The sequence below is a fragment of the Haliaeetus leucocephalus genome, unplaced genomic scaffold (assembly GCF_000737465.1).
Source record: "Haliaeetus leucocephalus isolate CR32 unplaced genomic scaffold, Haliaeetus_leucocephalus-4.0 Scaffold545, whole genome shotgun sequence".
Classification (NCBI taxonomy): domain Eukaryota; kingdom Metazoa; phylum Chordata; class Aves; order Accipitriformes; family Accipitridae; genus Haliaeetus; species Haliaeetus leucocephalus.
In genome coordinates, this window is record NW_010972981.1 from 2,035,529 (window position 1) to 2,058,422 (window position 22,894).

Sequence of the window (22,894 nt, forward strand, 5' to 3'; positions counted from 1 at the left end):
TTTATCTATAAGAAAAACATTGCTGTTCATAACCATACTGAGAAGTGTTCCAGGAAAAGTTATCTGTTCAAAGGGGATAAATTAGTTTGTTTTGTGCACTCTTCTATATGTGTACTCACTTGCTTCCATCCCCATATGGTATAATGCATGTCATCACTTTTTCTATCAAGTGATAAAGGGAGACCTGATATTTCTATTACAGGTCTTCAATGATAATGTCTAGCAATAAAATAATGATATACATTTCTTCGAGCATACTATTGCAGGTGCTTTTTATGGAGGAAATTACTAGCCATTTCTAATAGCAGTCCCTCGTTTATTTCAACATTTAAATCAAGAAAGAGGTCTTGCCTTTCAGTAGGAGAGCTAGGTGCCTACTTGTAAGTATTTTCTGTGAATATTGTGATTAATGAGAGAAAATTTAAGAAAACTCATTTATGTTTTCTGTCATATTTTAGTAAACATCACTTTTAAATGTTCTCAACTGTGAAGTTAAATCCATTTAATTTTAAAACCATAAATACATACTATTAGCACAGAATTAACTAACCTTATCAACCCAGCTGGGAAGATTATTTTTGGGGGGGTTTAAGAACTTCTATGAGGTAGATTAAAATTTAGTGCTAATTTTCCTGTTATGTGATATATTTAAGATTTTATGTAAATAGTCTTTCATCCAAAGCATCACAAAACAATTGCCATTCAACATTTGCATGTAATACCAATGTAGTTTGGAGATGAATTGGACAAAAATCATACAATAGCCACAATTCAAAACCTGAAGCAAGCCTGCTGAAAGTTTAACTCTTGATAAAAAAATCCAATTAATCTGTTTTCAAATAAACAGCTACTTTTTTTTTTTTTTTTTTTTTAGCCTATTGAACATTTGAGTTCTCTGGTTAAAAAACTAGGAGTTGGAAAGAAAAACAGTGTTCCTGAAAGTGGAATCCCAGTTTCATGCTGCTGAACCAAACCGTTATAAGGGAGATGAGGAATTCAAGTCAGAATGCTCACATTCACCAAGGTAAAGCTGTTTTAACAGTAATATTAAATAAATGAATGAATGAAAAAAAAAAAAAATCAGCCTCTCACTTCATCACTTCACATTTTCTCCTGATTAGCACAGCTATACATACCGCTATTTGACATTTGAAAAAGATTGTTCTTCTCAAACTTCTTGAAAACACTTCCTTTTATTTCAACGAACTGTAATTTTTAAAAACAGTTAGTTAGTTTTTATTGATAAAGGACTGATATAAACAAATCAGATAATCAAATAATATGCAAATAGACATATGATACACAAAGATGAAGGACGCTGAAAACAATTAAGGTACCTATATAACAAAGCTACATACTTACATTATTGGACATCATGATGGTAAGCAGTGATTTATTGTGGGAGTTGAAGGCCACATTAAGTGTTGTTGCTTGAACCATTATAAGAATAGCATGCAGGACTAGATAGCAGGGTTAAGGAAGCATATTTGGAAATAGTTTTTCTGCACAACAGTACTGAGCAGCACTTAAACTCAAATTTCTATTTTGTTTCCAAAATTTAACAAAAAAAGTTCTATCTCCCTGTCAACTAGATTTACACCAAGACAATACTTAAACTTATGTAACATACAGTGCTTTGTAGCATGTAATAATTACGCTAATTTTTCTTGTTCTAAAAGAGCCCAATGACATTAGCCAGGACAAACAGCAATACAACCTGAAGGAAAAAAAATTCAGAATTAGACTAAAGATTTCAGAGAAAACAGGGTAAAGTACAAGAATTCTAAATTCATCACCATCTAAATGCATCGCGTCTATCAGACTACGTATCTCTCTACAGATCATTTTCATCAGTTCACTGTAAGGTTACTTCACACTAAACTCATGTGCATCCTGAATATACATGAGTTTACCCCTTCAAGAAAATGTTTTCAAGCTAGGTGTTTGTAACATTCCACTAAATATCAAAACCCCATGTCTTCAAGACCCTATGACCCAAAATGCTCAAATACAAATCAGAAATGAAAGTTTCCATGAACTATCCAATTACTGGTTTTCATTTTACTACACCTTAGGTATTTAAAAAGCTGTCTACCACCACAGTGGTATACCATTATTAAAGTTTTTTCTAAAAGCAGATTAAAAGGTTTTTTTCAAAGCAGGTTAAAAGTTTTTTTTCATTCATTTTAAAAACCTGTAGTACTGGCAATCTTCCTTTGAAAGTAAAGGAACACTGATTTAGGAATACTATCAATTTTTCAAATATATTAAAATAAAATAATGCAGAGCAATTACTATGTAATTTAATTTAGAAAATTTTGCAATTTATTGAAGAAAAAGGATACAGACATACAGCACTGCCATGAAGAAGTGAGGAATCACACCTATGTGAGCTCTTTTTCTTTCCTTAGGTTCTGTAGCTGTCCAATAAAGAGCATCCAAAATATCTTGCCCAAATGAAGAAAACAGACGATCAGCCACCTAAATATGAAGAACTTTTTACTGACTTAAAGCAATATTTTTCTCTCCAACACTTGAATATGCCACCGTAAGTACAGCTCAACATAAAAGAACGTTTCACCTATTTATCACTTTTCATCTCTGTTCATTCCATTTCCACTCCGGATTTCACAGTGATACTGTTCCTTCTGTATACTCAGCAGCTTACTTTCCTTCTCAAATTTACTATCCCCTTTTCAACAGTATTTACAATATATAACCGTGTAGTGTTATCTTAAATGTGTTCTTGGAAGACATCCAAGTACAGTTCAAACTTCAGCCTTTGATAAAGCAACACGTATGTTGCATCAAACTATATTCAATGTTTTTTCCCCATCCCTCTGGGTTTAATAGGGGGAAAAAAAATAATGAAAGTGAATTTCAAATGTGTGAAAGGAACATCATCAGCTTACAGGTACCAAAAGGACTGAAATTAAGATTTGGCTGTACTGTTTCCTTACATCTTGGAATCAAGTATATACTAAATACAAATCTCTGCATAAAGCAGAATTCAGAATTAAAAGTACTGTAAGGCAACAGCAAGTGATCAAAAGGGATTAGAAATTCTGCCAAAAAGGGAAAATTAGTTTGAAAAAACTACAAACACCTGAAGTGTAACCCAAAGAATATATGCACGAGTAGGACACAAAACTAGCAGTAATTCTGAAGACACGAAAACCATGGACGGCAATCTGAGTTTGTAATTCAATACCACAGCAAGAACGTCACATGGAGTTCCACCAGTTCTCAACACTTTATCATCAGCAAGCATGTAAAACTGAAGATCATTACAAGGAAAGACTTTTTTTTCTGCTTATACACTACAGTTCAATAATTTTAAAACTAAGCGGCACAGGACAACAGAAATAGCACTTCAAAAATTATATTTGGTATCACAAGGCACATGTCTGGCTAAAGAAAAAAAGAGATACCTTTCACTGCTTACTAACTCAACCAAACGGAAATACTTGAATATGAAAAACTGATTATCTCTACTTAATAAAGACAATTGATATTTTCTATTACTGTCTTTCTGTAAGACAACAATTTTGAACATGTTAAAGCAACACACAGCAATATAGAACTAGGTGCACAACGTACCTGCAAATATTGAACCATACTTATGAACTAGAAAATAAGTTCTTGGGACAACATAAGTAAACCTAGATTTGGGATAATTTCCTGACTTTGTTAATTAAGAGTTCTAAAGGTAAATATACTGAAGGGAGAGAAGTCATACACTTTAACTTATTCAAGCCAACATTTAATGAAGTTTCCTAAAATACGAAGGCTGAATTAAAACAAATTTTTACTGGATGTCTCAAGTAAACTGTACTACATGCTACTCTTTAAGCATCACCTATGAAATAAAATGAACAAACCCATATGCTGATGAATTATCACAGATCTGAAGTTCAAAACCCCGTCAGTTTGAGAGATATTTACAGTGGTATTGTTTTCGGCTTTTAAATTTTGCAAATTATGGTGGTCTGCATTATTTGGTTCCTGCTCATTGTGATGACCCATTGAGTAATTACACCTGGTGTAGTAACACCAACTACAGAACATTTAGAGTTTGGTAAGTTTTTGTTCACAATATTGTGAGGGTTTTAATACATAAAATGGTGGCTTTGCTTTCCTTTTATGTAAGCAGTCCTTGTTTCTTAGCTGACAGTATAGAAAATATTAAAACCCACCACACAATATTGTTGTTTGCTTTTCCAAATATGACTTACCTAAACCCTACATGCCGGCTCCAGGCTCCAGCAGAATTCCATGGTGAGTGCTGTCACCAGCATAACGCACACTGGGGCTTCACAAGGAGCAGGAGCCGGTGGGTCTGAATCTAAAAAAGAAAAGTGTCATTTAAGCCAAATGAGCCGAATGCTCCCCTTAGGCTGTCTATCTGGAGCATTCAGCACATAATTTTAAGATTTTGCATTCCTCCTATCTGTCCAGGACAATATTCCCTGGACTTACCAACAGCCGAAAACATTAGGACATTGTAAACATCTCTGTTGCTCAGTGATTTAACTAAATTAAAAAGATCTTCCTATTTTGAAAACTTGTGAAAATATAAAGTTTATTACTTTTTTTAAAGTATATTTAACAGTTCCTTAAAAAGCATTGCTTGCAGTAGTAGCAATGACTTATAACAAAATTCACCGAAGTAGTCTAAGCAAGCCAATATTCAAACTCTTGAAAGCTAACTATCAACCAGGTCTTTCAGTGGGATTCCATGACATTTTCTGCCAATACTGTGGCTGCAACCTAGCACAGCAAAAACGCCCCTTAAAGAACATGCCCTCTGCTTGGCACATTGGGTTTCATGAGACACCATGGAAATGAAACACTGTCTTCAACTTCAATGTCTAGGGCAATTTTTCTAATAACTATGAGTGGTAACAGACTTCCCCCTTTCCTAAAAAAAAACCAAACTCAGGCAGCACTTCTTAGTTGAGACACACACTTTTGGTTCTGCCAAACATAGCATAGAAACTCAGCTCTTCTCTTCATTCAAAATGGAATGGCATATGGCTTCCAATTCTCTGCAAACACTGCCGTCTCTCTTCAAATTAAGTGGTAAGCACATAGTGCTGTACTTTCTCAGCTTTAAGAGAAGTGACTTAAAGTTGTCTTGAAATAAAGAGAAATCACTATTTTGAGCACACAGATTTATTAAGTGATAATCTCTCACAGATTACAGAACTATATACGGATGACTATTTCCCAACACAACTAAAATGCACATAGTAATGCAGTGCCAATTTAATATTTGTACATGTTTTTCAGAGAATCTAAATTCAAAGGAAACAAAACCCTATGAATAAACAACTGAGGTGGCTTGTATGGTATTTATTTCACTTAGCATAATGAAGTGTGTTCCTTATGCAATATTTTCATATTTTATGAGGAAAGAAAAATGTCTTTAGACAAAATATTCAGATTTTGCACAAAGTGTAGCCCCATTTTAGCAGTCTTCAAAGTTGACAGATGTTCAAACAAGTGTTAATAGGTTATTCAGGGACCCCAGAATCCTAAGTATAATAACTCTTGTGTACAAAGCTCTGACTGAGCCCTTTCGAGAGGTTGTATTCCTAATAGGTCCTATATTTGCAGGACGGAGATAAGATTGTAGCTATGAAAACATTATTTACTATGTGAATCATTGATCATAGAAGTGCAGTTAAAAATCTCATGCTTTGCATTAATAACAAAACAGGAACAATTTTTGTGCCCAGAATTTCTCTTTATCTTACCTCTCAAAACAGAATTTCCTTTTCTTGTTTCACTATATTCATTCAACTTAATGTTTATATACTCTAGCTTTTGTCTGCTAGCCAGGACTGAGAAAGATTAAGCAGTAACGTGTCCTTGCACACAATGAAAGCTATACTTCCATAATGAAGAATTAAAACGCAAATTCTACGTCTTCTACCATATTCCTTCTCTGCTCGCTCTCAGGATCTTACAACTATTTCAAATCAATAGTTTCTACTTTTCTTGAGTTCAAAACCTCATTCATTCCACTTCTTGCATTTCAGTTTAAGATATTTCTTCTTCCATTTCCAGTTCTCAATTTTCATTCAACTAAACTGATAAATAAGCTCCAGGAACTAGGCAATATGAAACAGTATCTACAAAACTTATTTTTCACAAACTTGTCCGTTTCACTGCATTTAGGCTTATTATCATGGGTGTGTGCACATTTGTGAGAATACAAGACGTGCCATATTCTAAGTACAAATACTGTAATAAAACAATATTTTATAGTCTGAAAAAAGCATGCTTGACATTCTGATGCCAACATTCTTACCTCAAGCATGTTATAGATGATGTAGAGCTTTATGACAGACTGTCCCCTTATCAGATGATACATCATAGAGTAGTCAACATAGTGCATCATGAAGTAGCAGATGACCAATATAACTCCTTTGAGAATGTCACATACCTGAGCAGGTTGTAGCAAACGTCTATCACTGAAATACAAAGGGCAAAAAGTTCCACTAAATGTCATATACCCACAAAACGCAAATGTTACCAAGTCAATAGGAATTTACAGAAGCTGTGAATCAAGGATATATTTTAATGTAGTTTATTACTGTCCCTTTCCCTGCCCCTCACTCCAACATGTAACAAACACCATGACCATGATACACATTTATAGATGACACTCCTGAACAGGATCACATTCTCTTATCTGCCACATCCCACTCGTTAAGAAGTTTCCGCATGCATACCCTTTGGTTTTTAATTTACCTTCCCTCTTCCAGCCAGTTCTACTTATTGTTTTGACTTCCTCAGTTACAGAAATTGTATTTGCTATAACCAAAAGAAAAAGAAATGAAGCAGTCATCTTCAATTTCAGTATAATGAACCAGATGCTGAGGAACAAGTTCTAAACACAATTCCATATCTTCTTTTAGCTCTAAGCTCTGCAGCAGTAAATGCAAACAATTTGACATCAGAGCTTGAGGTTGATCTTGAACCAATATAGTTTTCTATCTATAGTCCCACAAGTAACCCAGAAGACTAGACGAATCATTACACAATTTCATCCTATAAGCTAAAACTACAGGAAGAAAATAGCTTTATCTCAATTGCCACATAAGCATAATGAAATTGCAAGACAGTCTTAACTTGTCTTACGTAGTTCAGTATTAATAGGATGCAAAGCATTTAAAAAGCCTTTAAGTTAAATCAAAAGGTTATTTGAGAATTAAATATAAAAAAATAGAGAAATAATTTCCTATTACGTGTATTTATTTTTAATATACACTGAAAGGCTTTTGCAGAAGTTAACATTTCACAAAAGTCAGAACCAAGTAGCAGAATGCAAGTTATGGATTTTTGTTTTCTGTATTCTTAAATAACTACGTTATCCAGAGATTAGACAATGCTCCCATAAACTGGTAACACATGTAGAGAAAAATTAGAGTAAGTTGATAAAAATTCATGCTATTTTTAAAAAACATCTGAACAGTTACTTAATGACCTCTGGGAATCAAGACATTCTACAGACCCCTGGAGACAAGCCAAAAATCCCATCTACCTGACTCATTCTATTTAAATACAACATCAGAGCTAGAGTGTTATACTTCAGGTTTCTTTGTTGTCTTCCATTCAAAAGAAAAAAGCACTGAAGACAGCATTCATGCATTATAACACTCACGGAACCACACACTGTCATTCTACAACGGACAAATAGATCATGCTCATTTTAGGAGTAGCAACGAGAAAGTTTCCAGAACTCTCAGCTTTACAGTATTACACTTTGAGCAGAGAGCAACTGCTCCTTTTATTATATACTTTTTACTGCATAATCTGTATTAAAATTCATTATATTCTGAATAATAGAATTCAACCTGGTCCAGCACACCAGAACTACTTACAGTGGCTTTCTCTCCCTAAGAGACATTTTCTTGCTTTCAAGAGTCATCCAGTAACAGTATCCACACCACATTTTATTTCAGACTAAGTCTTTGACAAAAAGCCTCAGTGAATTTTCTTCCTTTCCCCCCCGAATTGAGTTTTAACTGAAACACCCATTTAAAAACTTAAAGAAAACAGAAAGTGTCCATTTTCCAGCACATACAGTATTTGCCTGCTGCTTAAAGAACCTATATCTATGCCCTTGCATGACACACAAAAAAAATGCACCCTCTCCAACCTGCAAAATCACATTTTGCAAGTTTATTGCCCTATTTAACTACATCCGACTTAAAAGATTATACTTATTTAAATATATTACTATATCTTGAAACATCTATAGGATTTAAGCAAGCCCATAATTATGATTACCACTCATATGCTGAGTAACACAGTATGTTCCTTTTTCTCCAACCTACTTCAATTTTGGAAGTGTACCCAGAGTCATTTCAGTACAAGTCTCCCAGCCAACACTGATACTCCACAATACAGACTGGGATAAAGCGGTAGAGGTATTATTACTCCACAACAGTAATACCAGGTCTTAGCATTTGAAAAAGAGAATCAGAATTTGTTACTCAGATATTAGCATCTTCATTCTTCCAGCCAACACCTACCTTATCATTAGAGAAGTAATGAGTACATGGTAGAGAAAATCTGACTAGCAAATGAGGCACCCACTTCAAAAGTCTACGTTTTACAAGTTTGGCAAGGTAACAATTTTTACAATGGGATGGTCTCTTCTTGAAATGCACTAGTAAGCAGAACCTGTTTATGAAGTTTCTGAAGCAGCCCAGAAAGATTCTCACAGCAAAATGCTTTGATGTCCACAAATCAATACAGACTGAAAATTATCATGTTAAAGGTTTTCTGGCTTACAAATAACATCAAAGATGCTCAACTACCAGTACAGTCACAAGTCACAGTTATTCTGTACTGTTAACCCTATCACTCTTCTGCCTGTGTTGATTTTCATCAGTATGACTACACTCGAGTAAAACCAACTCAGGGAAGCCGATGTAAAAGCAGATAGCAACCATCACAGGGGAATACAAACTCTAAAACCAGACTACATCAATCAAGAGCACAAATGGTCTTCTAAAGGAGGTCTCAACTCTGAAAACTAACTCGAGAAAATAATTCCATATAAAGGTGCATCCAAACTTGCACACAGCATCCTATACACTGGAAAGATGAAGATACTCTGAGAACGTGCTGTGTACAGAAAAAACTATCACTACGATTCAATTTGAAGGCTGCCCAAAAGGGTCAGATCAACTACACTTGATTGCTGTGCCCCACAGGAATTAAGCTTTTGTAGAACAGAGTACATTAAAATAATGTTTTTGGAGAATTTTACCTCTCAAAGTGACTTGGATTTAGTTTCTCAGTAGTTTGTATATCTAGAAAAAACTGCAGCAAACACCGCACTTCTTTCTGACGTTTAAACTAAAAATACACTCTATTCATGTTCAAAGTTGTGCAATAACTTCTTGTGCTTCTCATCCACACGAGAAGCAGAACCAACAGTAGTGCTGTGACTACTTCTTCAAAACACATCTTTAAAAGAAGTCACAAAAATATCCTCAGTTTCAGTTTACTCAGTTTGATGACAGAAGAGCTGTCAACATCTCTAACCCCTGGCCAGTACAAGGGATTATTGCAAAGGCTGAGTGCAGAAAACTGCTTTTTAGAAAGTGAAAAGAGTAAGAAGATCCTGGCATTTAAAACATATTCCGGTGTTCTTTCATTGTACACTAAGACAGACCCCTTCATATTGACTAGGCAAGTAATCCATGGTCTACAACTAACATGTTTCTGATTGAGAAAAAACATGACTATTGCATATATCCACAAAAGCACTTTTATTGCAGCTGAATCTTCTTCCGCTCTGGCTAATAACATTTACAAAAGGATACTGAGGTGTGGCTCTGCATATAATATGGGATAGGGATAATTATTTCCTACAAAGACAAGGAAATCAAGTAAATGGATTAAGTCTAATGATTGTCACCTTTTGGCAAATACACAGAACTGCCTGCAAAGCCCGCAGTTATGAAATGATGTGGTCACTGTTTAGAGAGAACTGAACATTGCAGTTTTAGTATATGATCAGACTTACATTGGTTCAATATATATTTGTCACAAATCATTCCTATCCTTCACATTAAACTGTTTAATACATGCAAACACACAGAAGCTGATGTGATTTTACTCCTGTCATAAAAAGTCTTAGCCCATGCATTATACACGTTACATTTTCTGCATTCATTTTTCTCAATATGTGTTTCTACTTATTGTCTCCAGTAACTACCCGGTGACAACACTGGAAAGTACTTTCAGAACAATCCTGAACACTAACTAATCAGACCTCGTGATTAATATCCCATACAGACTCATCTGCACCATGAGTACTACAGAATCTCTAAAAAACAAAGAAAAAAGCCAGTATCAGCTATGACAACTATACAAAGGACAAGAAACAAACAAGAAATACATAGCATAGTGCTGAGAACACTTTCAATACCTCATTTGAGAGTAGGGAGCCAAGAGGTAAGAACTAGACAATACTGAGCTACTGTAAACTCTAGAAACCGTTGAACAGAGATACGAGAAGTTGAAACAGCTTGGCTCATTTCAAAGGACTTTGTATTTTTTCAGTTGTGCACGAAGTGTGACAAAATACAGAGGGAAAGTTCACATGAAAATTAGTTATGGGTTTTTTTTCTCACTCATGAGAAAAGGAGAACAATAAATAAAGAACATAAAAACTATGTTATTTTATATTTTATCATTCCAGTTACAAAACAGCAAGCAGTAGAATCTTTCTATAGAAATCAGTTGGTCTTTTCCTTCAAAGCTATCCCAGGCATACAGTGATGCTGCAGAAGTGAATTAAATATTAACACTTTCCCAGCTTCACTGAACTCTGCTTTTAAAAGGTAGTATCATGAGAGCCTTTGCCCATGATGCAGTTCCTCTAATACTACTTCAGGATCATCTTTGTATAACAGGTCAGCTATTTCTGGGTCCTTTGGCACCCCTTTGCGCATGATGAACAGTATTGCAAACTAGTTCGCAATTCCAATTTCCAATCAATTTCTTCCTTCATCGACAATGTAGTTTGTAGACAGCATTCAGCACCCAGGTAACTGTGGCACAAAGCATGCTCTGTGCCTCAGATTCCTTACAGCAGCATTGTCCTGTGCTCTCATCCTGTGCTTCTGGGGAAAAGGAGGCTGAGGGGAGACCTTATCGCACTCTACAACTACCTGAAAGTAGGTTGTAGTGAGATGGGTACTGGACTCTTCTATCAAGTAACTAGTGACAGGATGAGAGGAAATGGCCTCAAGTTGCACCAGAGGAGGTTTAGATTGGATATTACAAAAAATTTCTTCACTGAAAGGGTTGTCAGACATTGGAACAGGCTGCCCAGGGAAGTGGTGGAGTCACCATCCCTGGAGGTGTTCAAAAAATGCATAGACATGGCACTTCAAGACATGGTTTAGTGGGCATCGTGGTGTTGGGTTGATGGTTGGACTCCATGATCTTAAAGGTTTTTCGAACCTAAACGATTCTATGATATCCTACTGGATTCCAGAAATAATGTTACATGAACTGTTTCACAATTTGGCTGATTACACAGCTGAATATAATTACAACTTTCACATCTCAAACCAGTAAATACATGGATTCAGGGCATTTGGTCCTTCAAATGCGCCTTATTAAGATACACGATTTCTGTCTTTTCACGTAAGTATTTCTGCCATTATTCCATTATTACTTCTAACATTTTTGCTCTAACTCATGCTCTCCAAGATGCTCTTTACAGAATTTTACAAGTGGTTTCATTATGCTAAGCCTCAAGTTCCCACGTTTAGCTGTACAGACTAGACTACCAAGGAATCAAATTTTTAAATTAAAACTTCTTCAAATATCAAAGTACCTTAGCAGTAAAGAGTAGGGCTTAGTCATTCTTTCTATTATCCGCTATGTATCTTGTATTGCTTTAGCATTACTACCGCTGAATACACCAAGCTGTTTAAACATGAGATGATCCTTCAATCTGCATGAATTCAGAGTGAAAAATCCAAGCATTCCTCTACAGATAAACTCTCTCACACTGTAACACTAACTAGAAAATTAAGACAACACAAAAAACACACGCAGGGCCTTCAATATTCTACAGCATATACTTAACAAGATGTTCAAACTCCTCAGCCTTTGGGTACATTTACCATTACGTCTACTAATTGACAGAAAATCTCCACTGAAACAAACCCTTATGTCTCCAAATAATGTAATTATACAACTGCATGCTTAAGGGGATATACAAGCTTATTATTCATTTTAACATAAGAAAGTGATGTGCAAGCCTTACTACTATACCTCCCTATTCCACCACAGCATGATTCTGTTTCAGCCCAGTCAATTACCAAAAGCAGCAGCATGCCAAGCTCAATGCTTATCATACAGTGTTTGAGGCAGTCAAAAGTGAAACTACAGCAGAATTTATACAATGCGCTGACTGATATCAACCAAGACCTAGGAACTCAGAAAACTGGTCTGTTACAGAAAAAACATTACTTTTTTCAACACAATTCATAAGCTCAAGGTTTACTGTTCATGCTTCAAACTTTTCAGTTTATGGTTTGTCCACCTTGATGCACATTTAGAAAGTGTAAAGCCAAATCTTTCCTCTGTTTAGAAAACCACTGGATCTGTGTATGTCTTCCCCCTTTAGAAAGTTAAAACGAAGAAACTTCCCTTATAAACAGTTAGGAAGAAATACTTTGCTGTTCCATAAAATTAAATTAAAATACAACAAATTAGAATATTCTGGTTACCCACAATTTGTTCTATACATTTTAGGAACTACAACAAAAAAAACCAAAACCCTATTATTTTTCATGATTACTTGTGACATTTGTAAGAAAATCCACTCGAAGTGTTACAAAATTAAGAGTCAAACTTATTTCAAGATATACATAAAACAGCTACCCAGTGAAGAAAAATTCGATGTGAAAACCACTGCTCATCATAAGCAGTCTCCTTAAACAAGTTTAAGGGACTAGCTACCTGACTGCCATTTTCAAGGTATGTCTATTTGATACCATACTCAAAAGGCCATGATCCACATTTCATACAGTAATAAGGGTTTTGTCTCCATCTACTGGTTGAAAAATATTAGGTTCAATCATTCGTAAGGGCTATGATCATACAAAAGGTCATACTACCGATAAATAATGTTTGTGACTGTTTCAACCAAACAGCATGTTGGATTCCACAGTATTTTTCCTTTAAGTTATTAAAGAAGCAAAACAGCTCAAGGCTTTCAGTGTATTGGCATCTACTCCACCAATCCCTTTTTAGTTCCAACAGCTGTACAATTAAAGTTACTTGGCATTAAGCAGAGCATTATTAAAAATAAATCACAGTTTACTGGTATTTGGCTTTAATACGTTATAAATCATAAGTACCTAATGCAGAGGTTTGCTTAAGTGACTGACTGCCAAAAAACCCAAGATTTGGTGTTTAGTGTTTTAATACACCTTGCTTATTGAATTTAAAGTGATTAAACCATTTGAAACATAAAACGCACCCCAGGACAAACAGGAATTTGTTCTTACTGTATGAAAAAAAAGTCTAAATAATCTCACTACAATTGTCTATGATATGCTTTTCAGCAACTGTCATGGCTAAATGAACAATGTTTCCACTATATTGTATAGAAAGTAATTTGTAGGCAAGTATACTTGTGTGAGTACTTATTTACTTTAGGATCCCATCCATAAACACTCTGCACACATTATTTTAAACTTAGCTCTGCACAGACTGTCATATGCTATCATACAATTTCTTTGTCTTTCAGGCTTTCTGGTGCTCTTCAGTTCTTCACTAGTCTGATTACATACAGTTTTCCAGCCACCTTGCAGAGTTGTTTGGGTTTTGATTTATTTTTTTTAAACCAACAGGAATTGAATACATTTTTCTTGTTTGATTTTACAGTTTACTGCATTTTTAATTGGTTCCTTTAGTATAGTCTCATCCAAATAATTCAGATTAAACAATTACTCCTTCATAGTTAGCACAGACAAAATTTCCAATACTGATGTCACAGATACAGTAATCTAAAGATACAAATACACTATAATTGCAATAATGTTTTAGATGGATATTTTAATCTCAATAATGAACTTAACTCCCTGCATACATATACATTTATAAACTCTTAAGATAACAGTATTATTTCTATAAACATTACTGTACTTCACACTATTAAAAAAACCTTTTCATTTATATAGGTTTATTATTCAGCTAATAATGTACTGAAGAAGTATTTTAGCATTGAGGTTACAAGTTTGAATAAGTGTTCTACAGCAAACCTTTTCTAACTGTATTATTTATTCAATATTAACACCTTAAAATAGTTAAACAACCACTGAGGTTTATATTAATAATGTATTTCAGTTATTGAAATGGTGGTCTAGTTAAAGTTTTGTTTAGATATCTTTTCTTTCTCCATTTTTACATCACAGATACTTGTATGGAAACTGAACTGTGGGATTTTGTTTTACATGTAGATATTTAGTCTTCATCAAATTTTTATCCTTCAATGTATCCTTCATTAATGAACCGTGGTATCATAAGTTTCTAATCTTATATGAAGCATTAACAAGAATGATCAGATTAACACATAAGGAGATACTTTGCTGTTAGCATACTAAGTAAAGATGTCAGAGAAAATAAAACCCAAGCAAGTTTGTCTGAAGGGCATACTGCCCCATACAACTACACACTAAGAATTTTCAAAATGCGCAAAGTGATCTATTGGAATTATTTTCCTACAATTATGCTCAAGTTTGGAATTAAGTTTGGCTTCAGGAACAAAAGCTGTTTTGATCAAATCTAATATCCAGTTTGAGACTTTAAAAAGAGATACAGTTTACAGTATGTGGGACTTCACTGTTGTAAAATTGTGAGATATACAGAGTAAGTTCTGATAAAAATATGTCCCAAATGAAGAATTCTAAGATACAGAGAGCTGAGTTTGTCAAGATTAGATGGCATTTCATTTCTCAAACAATAAAAAGCCTCTACATGCACACAACACAGCACGAGACCATGCTAAGAATGAAACGAAACCAACCTTGCTGTTAGGCCTCGATGAGAGCTGTCTCAAAATAAATAAAAAAAAAAATAAGGTTTCAAATAAGTGACAACTAGAATTAGCTTTCATTGAGCTTTTTTTTTTAATAATAGAATCAACTGTAACTGAAGTCAGTAAACAAGCATATGCTAAAGTGCTGTATTTTATTATGCAGAGAATCAACTTCCAAGTCTAACACTAAAATACCTGGCAACGAACTTTCAGAACTCCCCAAAATTTACGTTAAGCATTAAAACAAAAAAAACACCTGCTTGAAGTACACACAAAAATACAGCTATGAACCTCATTGAAGTGTTACTTAGAAGAAATGTAAAAAAGCTTAAGGCACTATAAACTAAGTACAGCAGGGGCTAGTTTTTCCAAGATATCCTATTTTAAATTGGGCCAAACTGGTCCACAGGCACTCTATCTACAAAATCACAAAAATCTAAAAGATCGCAACCTTTTTCCACAGTGATGTGAAGTTACATATGAAAATATACCTACCATAAACGGCGTTGAGTCAATTTCATGTGTTGGTTATTAAAACTAAGTGTTGGTTCTCCTTTGAAGTATGTTAGTTAATTTAGCTATACTATTCATTTGTAATCAGTCTTTTTACTGATTACATGTAGATGTGTGAATTTGGCTGACAGCATAGAAGGAAAAAGAAAAATCAGGATTTACTCACCAAGGAGGAATCCCTGTGACACCACATTCCATCCTATAAAGGAAGTGAAAGTGCTCTTCCCTTCCGTCTGATTTACAAGAAAGAAAGAAAGAGAAGGTTGTAACGTTGCTACGCTATGCACTGTTATGGAGAGGAGAAAGGAGTACTTGATCTGAGAGTTTACGACAAAAATACTGAACGCACCTGCCTTTTTTTTGGTTGGTAGAAAGCCACACGTTTTGGCGGACAGGTGCACTACTTTCTCAATGAACTTAACCAGACAATAGGAAGTTTATGTATTTAACAGCTATAGTCCTTAGCAAAAAAAAAAAAAAAAAAAATTAGGCTTGGGGGTAAGTGTGCAACAGAGGTTCAAATTTATTTAATAACCTGATAATATAAACAAAGGAATAATGTCCGTAATAAGAATGTCAGTATATTTGTTTGGTTTCTTTGTTGTTTTTTTTTCCCCCAAGATGTTTTCTTTCTACAGTTTCTTTCTTGAAGTAACGCTGTTCTATTTATTTCCTACTGGAAAGCATAAATCTTATGATTTCACAAGAGGGCAATGGGAATTTTAAGAGGTACATATAATACAACTGAAGTTAATGGTGTTATTGCTGACAGGACCTAAATTCACTCATTTCAGGGAGAAGAGAGTGGAATACAAGAAAAACACAGAACACATTTATAATCTGTATCTATTTCCACATGGAAGAAGTGTAAAGATCTTGTCAATCCATCTCCACATATACAAAAATTCATAATCTACTTCTGCATTTTCTTGAGAAAACTAGAATTTGGAGAAAAAAAAGAAGTCTCACTTTCTGTAACAAGTCCTTAAATGCTTTATGGACAAGATGCAAAATGCCTTTGAGAGTAATTAAATTGGGAGTCCCATCGGAGCTTCAGTATGATACACAATTTTAGCTTTCATATCAGTGTTTTTCAAATAATACAGAAGAGCTTTTCCACATTCCCACATGAGTTTTTATTGGTACACAACATATTTTCAAGAAAAACAAAAAGTTAGCTCTATAAAAGTGTTCCAAAACAAGCAGAGATATTGAGCTGACCAGAATCTCTGGGTCTGAGGTATTAATTTAAAAAAATGTCTCAATTGTAAAAGGAAACCACAGGTAGAATTAATTTTAGGAACCTATCATCAAGGACTGTAATTCTGAAAAGAACTCCACTTCTCTGTCTACCTTAGATTTGGTGTCCAGCAAAGTATGTGCTTTTACGTTGTCAAACAATATTTTATTAAAATGAGAGTAGTTGACAAGATTTGAAGAGAATAATTTAAGAAACTTCTTTCTATGACTTGGAAGAAAATACAGCAGAGCTAATTTTTTTTTGTTGTTGTTATTTCAGCAGATGCAATTTATTTTTGTGAAGTGTTTGTTGATTTTAAGACCACCCTGCTATTTACAAAGCACAGCAGTAATGAAGTTGCACCGGCCAAAATCACCACAATCTGATGATTCAGCCTCTGCCAGTTTGACCACAGCCATTAACCAGCAGTTTAGTTTATTTAATGACAGAATCTTAGATTCTTCTGTCTGAAGCGTTCGAAGTTTTAGAGTCTCTCTCTAAAGTAGCAATGTTAGCACCAATATAGCTCTGACAAATACACAGAACTAAATTTACTCAAAAGGAAAGATCAAGTGATGAGGAGTGAAGACTTTGCAGTTAAACTGAAGCACTTAACACTGTCTAGCCAGAAAAAGGAATCAAATTTCTTTAAGAAACGTTAACTCTTTGTTCCCTTTCAGAGCTCTGTAAAACAGAATATTAAAACATGTGGAAGAAGCTATAATGCACTCCCCCTACATTTAAACACTGCACAGAATACCATCCATATACAGGAATTAGCCCATCTTACATAGAATGTGGTTTTATTGTTTTAAAGAAATAATGGATAATATAATCTTTTTCTACACTAAAAAGAGGAGAAAGTTATGAGGAAATAAATGAACTGAAGAGTAAACTGGAAGGGACACGGAACACTCACTGTTCAATCACTTCACTGAGACGTAGAGAAAAAAGTCAAGATGAAGGGAGGAGCACTTTTATTTACTACACAGAATGGAATATGATGTGGCAGGGTCAAATAACAACTAGTCATGTCTCTCAACACTTACTTGACATTTTTGAGAAAGAGCAAGCTAAAAGATAAACAGCCACCTGCTTTGTAAGTACCTTTTGTAATTACAGATGTGATTTAGCTATTGAACCCTATTTTGTTACAAACACATAAAAATATATTTCCTGAGCTAGAAGAAAATCCCAAATCTTTTTTTACCATAACAAAGCAAATCAGCATAACCAGAAAAACAACACCCCCCCCCAATCAAAGTGCAGGCTCTGAGTATTTGGAAATAAGACCTGAAAAAGTCCCATTACATACTATAAACATGAATTGTGAACCTTTCAGTAAACCAGCAACTTTAAAACATTAACGAATTAGACAAAACCTTAAGTGGTGAACAAGTAAAGAGATTCTAGGGAAATAAATTCCATAAACATTTGAGGAAACTGTGACAAAAACAACTGCTTCAGGAGTTGTTACAAAATGAAAGTCTTCTTCACTCAAGATAATCTCAGTTTTACTGCATCTTACCTGATAACACTTTAAAGTTAACATCGTCAAGTTGAATAGCTTAAACTGGATTCTATCCTGCCTCACACACTAAAAATACCATCAAGCAAGCAGACTGTTTTAACACTGCAGCTGCATGTACATATATATACACACATACACACACACACGAGCGTGTATGGTATATTTTCAATGTCGCTTTCTTCAGTGTATAAAACAATACCCAAAACCAGCAACTGCTCTTTCAAATTTTTAACAGTAGTTTCAGAAGAACAGAAAACTTGTTTGTCAAAAGGAAAGCTGAGTTTATAAACAAGGAAGAAGACTTCTTAAACAGAAAAAAAGTAGTAAGATCCCAACAATACGTTAAAATCTATTACATTTACCTGAATTTTAGTATTTTAGCAATAGCAACCGTACAGATATTTACAAATAGGCACATAATTTGACTTGTCATCAGGCTAAAGCTAAATAGCTGTCATATTTTTTACACAGCTAGGAAAATTCTCTTAACATAATGAAAGTCTGAGATTCAGCTCAAAATTAACACCACAATAAAACATTAGAGACTGCCACCTAGTGCCTATGTTTAAGCATAACCAAAGTAAAAACTTCAGCTTAAAACTATACTTTAAAATAGTCTTTCTTATGCAAACAAACTAGCATTTGCTCTAATCAGAACATACTTCTAAACTATGCATCTAAAAGCACTTCACATATAAAAGACTATTAATAATGCAAATGCAAGCAACTCAAAAAAAAAAAAAGCTAGAGTAAATCAACTCAAGTTTGGGGAAATCCAGAATGAAAACCCTGAAGTCCTTATTTATTCGAGGAAAAATTACAACATCAGTACAAATACTCCTTTTCTTTTAGGCTACACTTAAGGCTTACATAATGAGGTTTACTGTGAAGTAGCAACTTTTATGAAGGAAATTAATTCTATCCAATTTTTGATGCCTACACCAGCAAGGCAAACCAAAAATCCTATGTATTAGCAACTTCTTCTTAGTATTGATCTGAACGAAAAAGCAAGGGATTAAGATCTAAGATTTCTTAATATTATTCTGATTAGTTAGTCCTATCCAATTACTCTTTAAGACTCTTTGAAGGAAAGAAAATTACACATTTTATATAGGGATCCTTTGGGCAAAGTTTACCATGGAAATAAGGAAAACTTTTGTTGTTTAAAAAAAAAAAAAAAATCAAACTTTTGTTTCAGTATCAAAGAGTCTCTCAAAAGACATAAGCCAAGTCATTAACTCAAGTCTAAGAAATCTTAAAACGCTGTTCAAAGAGATGTTAGTTAAAAGAACAAAACTATAGGGTAAGGTTACTTCTCTGTCCTTTACTAACCTGAATATGCCTAAGCGGTGCTGTTATCAAACTGTTGTGTCTGAAGGAAACAACGATGACAGTTAGCGACTGGTAGCAAAGCTTAAAGGTCCCACGCGCACCTTTGCTTTGGCTAGTTTAGACCAAAACTTCTATTTTACAGTGGAAGAAGTCATTAGTAGTTCAAATGGCACTGAAAGGCCATAAAATTAGGCAGACACATAAATAGCAAAAGATTATTTAAGGGTATCAACACCTTTCTCTTGAATCAACTTACCGTAAGCCATAGCAAGGCAAAGTGATGAACCGGAACATTGCCAGAAAAACTCTCAAAGGAAGCAGGGTGAATACATACAGAAAAGCATCCAGGCACAAAAAGATTCCAAAAAACATCAACTAAATTACAAAAATAAAACAGAATTATGTTAGTAGTTTATAAAGAGTTACAAAAAGTTCATAAAGAATTATATTATTTTATGAAAAATACATTTACATAAGACTAACCAAATAAGCACAATACTCTCACTTGTTTAATCAGCTGAACTGTATGAAAAATAACATGCTATGCACTTGGAAGACTATTCAGCAAAAATTCTGCACCACAAGGTCCAAGCAGCAAAGGCTTTTGCAGACTTCCATGGCTCACCGAACTCAGTCTTTCTTGACTAGATGAATTGCACTTGGATGTAACTAACTCATTTTCCAATGGTGACTTTCCTCTAAGGTTACAAAAGTTAGTGTTTTTAACCTTAGAAAAAAAAACCAAGCAGAGCTGTGTGTACATGTGCACAGCCATTTTCTGCCTACCTCCTTTTTAATATGCTACCCCACCCCCCGAAAAAAATTCTTTTCCCTTGTTAATTTTATATTGCACAGCTAATTACAGCTGTGGCAGTTGTCCTTCAGAGAATATCCACCTTTTTCATACAAAGAAGAATATAAAATATGAAGAGGTAAACTTCCAGTTGCCCTCAGTTTAAATGCTTTATCCTTAATTTACAGAAATAGTTAAAGCCACTTCATTATAGCCACAAGCCAAGCAACTCTATATAATTAAACTAGACCTAAACTCTGCAATTAGAAAGCTCTTCTATACCAGACTCTCCCCATACGACTTTCCTTCTTTACCTGTTCTTTGAATGTATCTAAGATTTACCTGAATGAGACTCTAGCCATATGCTTTTACACTTCTGTCAGACCAGAAGCTAGCCTTTTTTCCTGCAAGGAAAATCACATAAAAAGGCAAGCTTAACTGACTACACAATTAAGACTAGCAACATCTAAGCAGGCCTAGATATCCATGACAGATATGCATTTACATGTGAAAGCTGTATGTATTGCTGACGGGAAAGGAAGACACTGGTTTGGGGGGAGGAGGGAAGTAAACCAAAGCCCAAGTACTTTCACCTGCCACAATCTCTTTGCCTTTCCAAATAACCTTCTTCGTCAACAGGCAGTTCAATGTCCAATCACCAATACAATAGGTACCTTTGACTCCTACTCCTCGAGCATCCTTGTAACTGAAAGCAATCCTACGGCGTACACTCCATGGCATCTACATGCAAGCCACATAAGATGACTGACCCAGGCACAACAGCAGTGCTATCATCTCTGAGCTGTTGCTTTCCCTTATAATACTATTTCCACCAATTCTGCAGTCTGTACTTCATCACAACATTAAGGTCTCCTCCCTGATACTCACTCATTCACCTCTAGTACCATTTTCTAAAATTTCAGCGGAGAGTTATCATTCAAAATTATCAGGAGCAGTGGTTACAAATAATGAATGAATTTATGCATTGCATTTTAATATGCTATTAAGTTACCTATTTATTTGCTAACTTTTAAACCAGGTGCTGAATATCCAAGCACTGAGAACGACTGGAGCTGAACATATATCATCTTTTTTTAAAAAATTTTTTTAAACTCCTTAACCCCAAGCAAAATAGAAAGATAGTCTGTCCTTTTGCCCCTGTGTTCTTTGAGGGCATCTTTATAATCTAGAAAACAACTCTGCATTTTCTTTTTGATTTAGACAGACTTCTTCTCTGCCCAAGTAAAACCACTGTTTTTCACATTCTGTAAGCTCGTGTTAATATTTGCAACTGTTGCTTTAATGTCCACATTTTCCTAATTTTTTACTACATTGCACTTGCATATTTACATGCATTCATTGAAATATAATCAGCACTGAACCTTCCATTCACTTCTGTAAACATTATTTTTGCTGCCACATTCCAGATGCTGAGGAGCTAACAGAAAAGCTTACAGAGCATCATCATTACTATATTTTAGCAAAAGAGCACTAAGTTTAATTTTGAGATCAATTTACAAGTGTTCCCTTAAGATAGCAGGAATAGGGACCACCTTTTCATTTAGTACAAATAACCTATTACAAGGAAGAGCTTCCAATGAAACTGCACAAAAAGCTTGAGTGGAAGTAGCTTTTATATTACAAATTATCTAGCTTCTCTAAATAAAAAAGGGGTATTCAGAACAACAACAACAAAAAATACTACCCTTTTAAGATCACACCCCACTCTAAAATTATGTGTATGTAATAAGTGCATGTTCAAGAATACCTCCCAAGATTAGGCTTTGATAAATTTACTCCAGTTTATTCTCACTCTACTTGATTATGATTTTCATTCCTAGTCTGTAATTATACTATTAGGTAGTAAACAATACAAGCCATTAAGAAAATTGTCCTCCTCCTTTCCTAGTGTCTCATGTGCTTTATTTCAATTAAGCAGACTTTTGTATCACACCGTCAAGTAATTCGTGATGATCTGTACACCATTTAGTTTTCTAGGTGCTCATCATCATACTTTTCCAATTTTTTTCATGGGTATGATTCAATTTGATATAGCTAGTAGATATACTAATCTGGACTAACCCCATTGAAAGAACTAACAAATTTATTTCATAATCACTCTGTAAAAAGCTAACTACCACTTTTTAAATCTACCTGCTTATTACTCAGTTTCACATTCTTTCTTTCAAAGTACAGACTGAAGTTTGATTTACCATGCAAAACCCATCACTTTCACCACTTACAGCATCAACCTTATTTATGAAAGACTGCTGGCCTTCACTTTTTCTTACACACTGGAAGTTTTATTGGAAATCTACGCTGATGATCCTTCAGAATAATTTCTGTGGCTTGGAGACAGCACGTAATAGTCTACATAATTACAACAATTACTGC

The 22,894-nt window shown here is 34.6% G+C and overlaps 1 protein-coding gene across 8 annotated transcripts in view; it reads right to left on the reverse strand.

Moving 5' to 3' along the window:
• Positions 1–22,894, reverse strand: part of TAPT1 (transmembrane anterior posterior transformation 1) — a 49,135-nt gene that overhangs the window by 20,039 nt on the left and 6,202 nt on the right. Inside the window, exons 1-9 of one of the 8 annotated variants that reach the window (XM_010576823.1) lie at positions 20,843–21,147; positions 19,964–20,082; positions 19,708–19,747; positions 15,771–15,837; positions 15,080–15,103; positions 6,317–6,479; positions 2,346–2,481; positions 1,363–1,460; positions 1,137–1,206 (exon numbers count right to left, since the gene is read on the reverse strand). In XM_010576823.1, coding sequence (XP_010575125.1) covers positions 1,137–1,206; positions 1,363–1,460; positions 2,346–2,481; positions 6,317–6,479; positions 15,080–15,103; positions 15,771–15,802 — 523 coding nt within the window. In that variant the 5' untranslated portion in view covers positions 15,803–15,837; positions 19,708–19,747; positions 19,964–20,082; positions 20,843–21,147. Of the gene's footprint in view, positions 1–1,136; positions 1,207–1,362; positions 1,461–2,345; positions 2,482–6,316; positions 6,480–15,079; positions 15,104–15,770; positions 15,838–15,953; positions 16,012–19,707; positions 19,748–19,963; positions 20,083–20,842; positions 21,148–22,894 lie in introns of those variants that run through there. The other 7 variants (XM_010576821.1, XM_010576822.1, XM_010576820.1 and 4 more) reach the window with 7 other exon arrangements.